This window comes from Oncorhynchus nerka, unplaced genomic scaffold, assembly GCF_034236695.1.
Source record: "Oncorhynchus nerka isolate Pitt River unplaced genomic scaffold, Oner_Uvic_2.0 unplaced_scaffold_836, whole genome shotgun sequence".
NCBI classification, from domain to species: Eukaryota; Metazoa; Chordata; class Actinopteri; order Salmoniformes; family Salmonidae; genus Oncorhynchus; species Oncorhynchus nerka.
In genome coordinates, this window is record NW_027040435.1 from 2,971 (window position 1) to 12,985 (window position 10,015).

The 10,015-nt window shown below is 51.3% G+C and overlaps 1 protein-coding gene across 1 annotated transcript in view; it reads right to left on the reverse strand.

Annotated features, from left to right (window-relative positions):
• Positions 1–332: 332 nt before the first annotated feature.
• LOC135571033 (serine/threonine-protein phosphatase with EF-hands 2-like) overlaps positions 333–10,015 on the reverse strand; it is a gene marked incomplete at its 3' end in the record, with an annotated part of 80,400 nt that continues 70,717 nt past the window's right edge. Inside the window, exons 16-17 of the mRNA XM_065016847.1 lie at positions 722–766; positions 333–518 (exon numbers count right to left, since the gene is read on the reverse strand). Coding sequence (XP_064872919.1) covers positions 333–518; positions 722–766 — 231 coding nt within the window. The remainder of the gene's footprint in view (positions 519–721; positions 767–10,015) is intronic.

Genomic DNA, 10,015 nt, shown 5'->3' on the forward strand with positions numbered 1-10,015 from the left:
GAGCTAGTCATGTTGTCTGCTAGCCATCTTATAGTATATCTTATAGAGCTAGTCCTGTTGTCTGCTAGCTATCATATATCTTATAGAGCTAGTCCTGTTGTCTGATAGCCATCATATATCTTATAGAGCTAGTCCTGTTGTCTGCTAGCCATCATATATCTTATAGAGCTAGTCCTGTTGTCTGCTAGCCATCATATATCTTATAGAGCTAGTCCTGTTGTCTGCTAGCCATAATATATCTTATAGAGCTAGTCCTGTTGTCTGCTAGCCATCATATATCTTATAGAGCTAGTCCTGTTCACTGGAGATTAGAAGCAGGCCTAACAGATCACCTGTCCGTCGTGGCAGAGTTCGTAGCCCTCCTGTTTACACTCATGTGATCTGATCAGCAGAGTCATGCCGTGTCTCTCCAGCAGGCTTCTGGTCACGTCTGGCCCGAAGTAACTGCCTCCTCCCCTGAAGGTGTTGGGACTGCAGCCTGGCTGGCTCTTCGGGTCGCTCCACAGCAAATCTACTACCTTCAACACGACACACAGTCAGAATGGTCACTACTACCGGAATACAGGATAACTTCCTGTTGGACAATGTTTCAACTATATATCAACTTTACTAGGAAGAGAAAAGAGCAGGAAGCCAAATTCTGCAAGTCTATTTTGTAATCTTCTTGATCTGCAACCATCACGGTTTATCCTCCAGCCTGTAGGTGGCGCTCTGCTCTCACCTGTTTCCACTCCAACTCCTCCCTGGGCGGCTGACGGACGGGAGGCTGAAGGAGTCCAGGAAGGGCACCTAACAATCAATATTATTAATATTGTTATTATTATTGGTTGTTATTATTATTATCATTAGGAAAATACCTGGAGGTTGTCGGTGGGGCTCAGCATGCTGGGAGAAAGGCAGTGACACAGCCAGTGATCTTATAGAGCTAGTCGGGGGAGCACAGTGAGGATGAGGAGGAAGAGGAGGGAGCTGCCCTGTCTGGTGAGGCCGTCTCTTCTTCGGGGTGTTGCCATGGTCTGACCCCTGCTCCTACACCTGGGGCTCTCTGGCTGGCCCTGCTCCTATCTTATAGGGCTAGTCTGCTGTCCCCTGCCATCCTATATCCTGGGGCTCTCTGTTGTCTGGCCCCTGCTCCTATCACCTGGGGCTCTCTGGCTGGCCCCTGCTAGCCCTACACCTGGGGCTCTCTGGTCTGGCCCTGAGCTCCTATAGAGGCTCTCTGGCTTATCCCTGAGGTAAACTTTACAGCTGATAGTCAATAAAATACACATATACAAAATAAAACAAGAACACAATGTAATACTGAACATCCTACTGTATCAGGATGTGACCTGTCTACTGCTCCTAGTCATTCTACTGTATCAGAACTGACCTGTGTACTGCTCCTAGCCATCCATCCTACTGTATCAGGAACTAGACCTGTCTACTGCTCCTAGTCATCCATCCTACTGTATCAGGAACTGACCTGTTCTACTGCTCCTAGTCATCCTACTGTCATCTGTATAGAACTGACCTGTACTGCTCCTAGTCACCTCCATCCTACTGTATCAGGACCTGACCTGACTACTGCTCCTAGTCACCTCCATCCTACTGTATCAGGAACTGACCTGTCTACTGCTCCTAGTCACCTCCATCCTACTGTATCAGGACCTGACCTGTATACTGCTCCTAGTCATCCTACTGTATCAGGAACTGACCTGTCTACTGCTCCTAGTCACCTCCATCCTACTGCATCAGGACCTGACCTGACTACTGCTCCTAGTCACCTCCATCCTACTGTATCAGGAACTGACCTGTCTACTGCTCCTAGTCACCTCCATCCTACTGCATCAGGACCTGACCTGACTACTGCTCCTAGTCACCTCCATCCTGAAGGTGCATGGGACTGCACCTGACTACTGCTCCGGTCACCTCCATCCTACTGTACCTTCAAACTGACCTGACTACTGCTCCTAGTCACCTCCAGATGGTTCAGACTCCTCTGGAAGCCTCAACTAGATATCACTGCCAATGAGTAGACAGAGGAAAGAGCAGAAGCCGTTATCTTGAAGTCTCCACTGACTGAATGTCACTCTGTTTCACTACAGTCAGGGATGGAGCCTGTAGCCAGTCTGCTCACCTGAGGCCACTCCAACTCAGACCTGGGGGTCACGGGAGGAAAAATGTGTCCAACTAGCCCTGCCAATAATAATATTTTGTATTTTCAAAGATCTCATGGCACTTATTTCAGAAACAGCTAGTAAAAACCTTGTGGTCTACTAGGGGCTAGCCAGCTGGCAACAGTCCATCAGTTTTATCCCAGCCATTGTGGATTGCAGTGAGAGAACAGAGGATGAGGAGCTGCCCTGGAGCTGTTCCGTCTGGTGATTCTCTCAATGGAACCCCTGCTCCACATTCTGATATCTGGCTGACCATTTCCTCATGGGGCTACTCTGGCAGGACCTACTACCCAGGACCTACCTGGCAGAACCTACAGTACAGGACCTCTGGCTGGCCCCCTGCTCCTACTACCCAGGACCTCAGGCTGGCCCCTGCTACTACCCAGGACCTACTGTACAGAACCTACTCCTACCTGGGGCTCTCTACCCAGGCCCTGACAGTAGAGGACCTTATTATCCCAGGACCTACAGTATAGACCTAAAACCAGCACCTACAAAATAAAACAAGACACTACTACCCAGGACCTACCGTCATCAGGACCTACATTACAGTGACCTACTGTATCAGGACCTACAGTGCAGGACCCTAGTCAGGACCTACAGTACAGGACCTGACCAGTCTACTGACCCTAGTCACTCCATCCTACAGTATCAGGACCTACCTGTCTACAGGACCTACAGTATAGACCTGGTCAGGACCTACTACCCAGGACCTACAGTATCAGGAACAGTACAGGACCTACAGTGCAGGACCTAGTCACCCCAGGACCTACTACCCAGGACCTGACCTTCTACTGCTCCTAGTCAGGACCTACTATCAGGACCTGACCAGTACATACCTGCTCCTAGTCACCTACTGTATAGGACCTACTACCAGCACCTAGTCAGTCCATCCTACTACATCAGGACCTACCGTACTGCTCCTAGTCACCTCCATACAGGACCTACAGTATCAGGACCTACCAGTCTACAGGACCTCCAGTCACTCCACCTACAGTATCAGGACCTACCTGTAGTACTAGTCACCTCCATCCCTACAGCATCAGGACCTACTTTTACAGGACCTACCTAGTCACCTCCATCCTACTGCATCAGGACCTGACCTGACCTACTGCCAGGACCTCAGTGCAGGACCTACTATCAGGACCTACCTGACCTATGACCTACAGTCACCAGGACCTACAGTATCAGGACCTACTGCCAGGACCTACAGTATAGGACCTAGTCACCTCCATCCTACTGTATCAGGACCTGACTGTACAGGACTCCTAGTCACCTCCAGACCTACTGTATCAGACCTGACAGTACAGGACCCAGTCAGTACAGGACACGACTACTGCCCAGGACCTACAGTACAGAGGAAAGTACAGGACCCACAATACAGGACCTACCATACTGACCTACAGTCACAGGTTTCACTACAGTCAGGGACCTACTACCCAGTCTACAGCCCGAGGACCTACGTTTACAGGACCTACGGGACCTCAGTAGAGGAACAGTACAGGACCTGCCGTTAAGGATATTACAGTACAAGACCTCACCGTACAGGACCTATTACCCAGGACCTACAGTAAAAATTGTGACCTACTACCCAGGACCTAGCCAGTGGCAACAGGACCATCAGTTTATCCCAGCCATTGTGGATTGCAGGACCTACAGTACAGACATACTGTTCCAAGACCTACAGTACAGGACCTATAGTACAGGACCTACTACCCAGGACCAGTACAGGACCTACAGTATATAACCTACAGTACAGGACCTACTACCCAGGACCTACATTAGGACCTACTACCCAGGACCTACCGTACAGGACCCTACAGGACCTACTACCCAGGACCTACCGTACAGGACCTACAGTACAGGACCTACTACCCAGGACCTACAGTACAGGACCTACTACCCAAGACCTACCGTACAGGACCTATAGTACAGGACCTACTACCCAGGACCTACAGTACAGGACCTACAGTATATAACCTACAGTACAGAACCTACTACCCAGGACCTACCGTACAGAACCTACAGTACAGGACCTACTACCCAGCACCTACAGTACAGGACCTACTACCCAGGACCTACCGTACAGGACCTACATTACAGGACCTACAGTACAGGACCTACAGTGCAGGACCTACAGTGCAGGACCTACAGTACAGGACCTACAGTACAGGACCTACAGTACAGGACCTACAGCACAGGACCTACAGTACAGGACCTACAGTGCAGGACCTACTTTTACAGGACCTACAGTATAGGACCTACAGTACAGGACCTACTACCCAGGACCTACAGTACAGGACCTACAGTACAGGACCTACAGTACAGGACCTACAGTGCAGGACCTACACCCAGGACCTACTACCCATGACCTACAGTACAGGACCTACAGTACAGGACCTACAGTACAGGACCTACTTTTACAGTACCTACCGTACAGGACCTACAGTACAGGACCTACCGTACAGGACCTACCGTACAGGACCTACTACCCAGGACCTACAGTACAGGACCTACAGTACAGGACCTACTACCCAGGACCTACTACCCAGGACCTACAGTACAGGACCTACAGTACAGGACCTACTACCCAGGACCTACCGTACAGGACCTACAGTACAGGACCTAAGGTACAGGACCTACAGTAATTGACCTACCGTACAGGACCACAGTACAGGACCTACTACCCAGGACCTACAGTACAGGACCTACCGTACAGGACCTACAGTACAGGACCTACCGTACAGGACCTACAGTACAGGACCTACCGTACAGGACCTACAGTACAGGACCTACTACCCAGGACCTAAAGTACAGGACCTACTACCCAGGACCTATAGTACAGGACCTACATTACAGGACCTACAGTACAGGACCTACAGCACAGGACCTACAGTACAGGACCTACCGTACAGGACCTACAGTACAGGACCTACCTACCCAGGACCTACAGTACAGGACCTACAGTACAGGACCTGCCCCAGGACCTGCAGTACAGGACCTACAGTACAGGACCTACTACCCAGGACCTATAGTACAGGACCTACAGTACAGGACCTACTACCCAGGACCACAGTACAGGACCCACTACCCAGGACCTACTACCCAGGACCTACCGTACAGGACCTACAGTACAGGACCTACTACCCAGGACCTACCGTACAGGACCTACAGTACAGGACCTACAGTACAGGACCTACAGTACAGGACCAGTACAGGACCTACTACCCAGGACCTACAGTACAGGACCTACTACCCAGGACCTACAGTACAGGACCTACAGTACAGGGACCTACTACCCAGGACCTACAGTACAGGACCTACAGTACAGGACCTACAGTACAGGACCTACTAGTACAGGACCTACAGTACAGGACCTACTAGTACAGGACCTACAGTACAGGACCTACAGTACAGGACCTACCGTACAGGACCTACAGTACAGGACCTACTACCCAGGACCTACAGTACAGGACCTACAGTACAGGACCTACAGTACAGGACCTACCACAGGACCTACAGTACAGGACCTACAGTACAGGACCTGCATACCAGGACCTACAGTACAGGACCTACTACCCAGGACCTACCGTACAGGACCTACCGTACAGGACCTACACCCAGGACCTACAGTACAGGACCTACAGTACAGGACCTACCGCCCCAGGACCTACAGTACAGGACCTACCGTACAGGACCTACTACAGGACCTACTACCCAGGACCTACAGTACAGGACCTAACAGTACAGGACCTACTACCCAGGACCTACCGTACAGGACCTACAGTACAGGACCTACAGTACAGGACCTACTACCCAGGACCTACAGTACAGGACCTACAGTACCCAGGACCTACAGTACAGGACCTACAGTACAGGACCCACAGTATACAGGACCTACAGTACAGGACCTACAGTACAGGACCTACTACCCAGGACCTAACAGTACAGGACCTACGTACAGGACCTACAGTACAGGACCTACCGTACAGGACCTACAGTACAGGACCCTACCCAGGACCTACAGTATAGGACCTACAGTACAGGACCTGCTACCCAGGACCTACAGTACAGGACCTACTACCCAGGACCTAAAGTACAGGACCCTACCCAAGACAGTACAGGACCTACAGTACAGGACCTACTACCCAGGACCTCCAGCCCAGGACCTACAGTACCCAGGACCTACCGTACAGGACCTACAGTACAGGACCTACTACCCAGGACCTACCAGTACAGGACCTACTACCCAGGACCTACAGTACAGGACCTACAGTACCCAGGACCTACCGTACAGGACCTACAGTGAGGACCTACTACCCAGGACCTACAGTGCAGGACCTACAGTACCCAGGACCTACAGTACAGGACCTACAGTACAGGACCTACAGTACAGGACCTACCGTACAGGACCTATAGTACAGGACCTACTACAGGACCTACAGTACAGGACCTACCCAGGACCTACAGTACAGGACCTACAGTACAGGACCTACTACCCAGGACCTACAGTACAGGACCTACAGTACAGGACCTACCGTACAGGACCTACCGTACAGGACCTACAGTACAGGACCTACTACCCAGGACCTACAGTACAGGACCTACAGTACAGGACCTACTACACAGGACCTACCGTACAGGACCTATAGTACAGGACCTACTACCCAGGACCTATAGTACAGGACCTACAGTACAGGACCAGTACAGGACCCCAGGACCTACAGTACAGGACCTACAGTACAGGACCTACAGTACAGGACCTACTACCCAGGACCTACCGTACAGGACCTGCAGTACAGGACCTACAGTAATTGACCTACCGTACAGGACCTACAGTACAGGACCTACTACCCAGGACCTACAGTACAGGACCTACTACGCAGGACCTACTACCCAGGACCTACAGTACAGGACCTACCGTACAGGACCTACAGTACAGGACCTACAGTACAGGACCTACAGTACAGGACCTACAGTACAGGACCTACCGCAGGGGTAGGACCTACAGTACAGGACCTACAGTACAGGACCTAAAGTACAGGACCTACAGTACAGGACCTACAGTACAGACCTACAGTACAGGACCTACCGTACAGGACCTACCGTACAGGACCTACAGTACAGGACCTACCGTACAGGACCTGCAGTACAGGACCTACTTTTACAGGACCTACCGTACAGGACCTACAGTACAGGACCTACTACAGGACCTACAGTACAGGACCTACCGTACAGGACCTACAGTACAGGACCTACAGTACAGGACCTACAGTACAGGACCTACAGTACAGGACCTACGTTCAGGACCTACCGTACAGGACCTACAGTACAGGACCTACTACATGACCTACGTACAGGACCTACAGTACAGGACCTACAGTACAGGACCTGACCTACTACCCAGGACCTACAGTACAGGACCTACTACCCAGGACCTACAGTACAGGACCTACAGTACAGGACCTGCAGTACCAGGACCTACTACCCAGGACCTACAGTACAGGACCTACCGTACCCAGGACCTACAGTACAGGACTACCTACTACCCAGGACCTACTCCCAGGACCTACCCCAGGACCTACCGTACAGGACCTACAGTACAGGACCTACCGTACAGGACCTACAGTACAGGACCTACTACCCAGGACCTACAGTACAGGACCTACTACGCAGGACCTACTACCCAGGACCTACAGTACAGGACCTACCGTACAGGACCTACAGTACAGGACCTACCGTACAGGACCTACAGTACAGGACCTACAGTACAGGACCTACAGTACAGGACCTACAGTGCAGGACCTACTACCCAGGACCTACTACCCATGACCTACAGTACAGGACCTACAGTACAGGACCTACTACCCAGGACCTACAGTATAGGACCTACTACCCAGGACCTACAGTACAGGACCTACTACGCAGGACCTACTACCCAGGACCTACAGTACAGGACCTACCGTACAGGACCTACATTACAGGACCTACAGTACAGGACCTACAGTACAGGACCTACAGTGCAGGACCTACAGTACAGGACCTACAGTACAGGACCTACAGTACAGGACCTACAGTGCAGGACCTACTACCCAGGACCTACTACCCATGACCTACAGTACAGGACCTACAGTACAGGACCTACTACCCAGGACCTACAGTATAGGACCTACTACCCAGGACCTACAGTACAGGACCTACCGTACAGGACCTACAGTACAGGACCTACCATACAGGACCTACAGTACAGGACCTACAGTACAGGACTCTACAGTACAGGACCTACTACCCAGGACCTACAGTACAGGACCTACCGTACAGGACCTACAGTACAGGACCTACCTACCCAGGACCTACAGTACAGGACCTACAGTACAGGACCTACTACCCAGGACCTACTACCAGGACCTACAGTACAGACCACAGTTTACAGGACCTACAGTACAGACCTACCGTACAGACCTACAGTACAGGACCTACCGTACAGACCTACAGTACAGGACCTACCGTACAGACCTACAGTACAGGACCTACAGTACAGGACCTACCGTACAGGACCTACTACCACAGGACCTATAGTACAGGACCTACAGCATATAACCTACAGTACAGACCTACTACCCAGGACCTACCGTACAGGACCCCGTACAGGACCTACAGTACCCAGGACCTACAGTACAGGACCTACTACCCAGGAACTACAGTACAGGACCTACTTTTACAGGACCTACAGTACAGGACCTACAGTACAGGACCTACCGTACAGGACCTACAGTACAGACCTACCGTACAGGACCTACAGTACAGGACCTACTACCCAGGACCTACAGTACAGGACCTACAGTACAGACCTACAGTACAGACCTACCGCAGGACCTACCGTATAGACCTACAGTACAGGACCTACAGTACAGGACCTACCGTACAGGACCTACTACCCAGGACCTACTACCCAGGACCTACAGTACAGGACCTACAGTACAGGACTCCAACAGACAGGACCTACAGTACAGGACCTACAGTACAGGACCTACAGTACAGGACCTACTACCCAGGACCTACAGACAGGACCTACAGTACAGGACCTACAGCATATAACAGGACCCTACAGTACAGACCTACAACAGGACCTACTACCCAGGACCCACAGTACAGGACCTACAGTACAGGACCTACTACACAGGACCTACCTACAGGAAAGACAGACCTACCGTTCACCAGGACCTACAGTACATGACCTACAGTATATAACCTACAGTACAGGACCTACTACCCAGGACCTACAGTACATGACCTACAGTACAGGACCTACTACCCAGGACCTACCGTACAGGACCTACAGTACAGGACCTACAGTAATTGACCTACCGTACAGGACCTACAGTACAGGACCTACTACCCAGGACCTACAGTACAGGACCTACTACGCAGGACCTACTACCCAGGACCTACAGTACAGGACCTACAGTACAGGACCTACCGTACAGGACCTACAGTACAGGACCTACCGTACAGGACCTACAGTACAGGACCTACAGTACAGGACCTACAGTACAGGACCTACAGTACAGGACCTACTACCCAGGACCTACAGTACAGGACCTACTACCCAGGACCTACAGTACAGGACCTACCGTACAGGACCTACAGTACAGGACCTACCATACAGGACCTACAGTACAGGACCTACAGTACAGGACCTACTAGTCCAGGACCTACAGTACAGGACCTACTAGTACAGGACCTACTACGTACAGGACCTACAGTACAGGACCTACTGTACAGGACCTACTAGTACAGGACCTACTGTACAGGACCTACAGTAGCAATAATGTAACCGAACGAAGCACAAATAT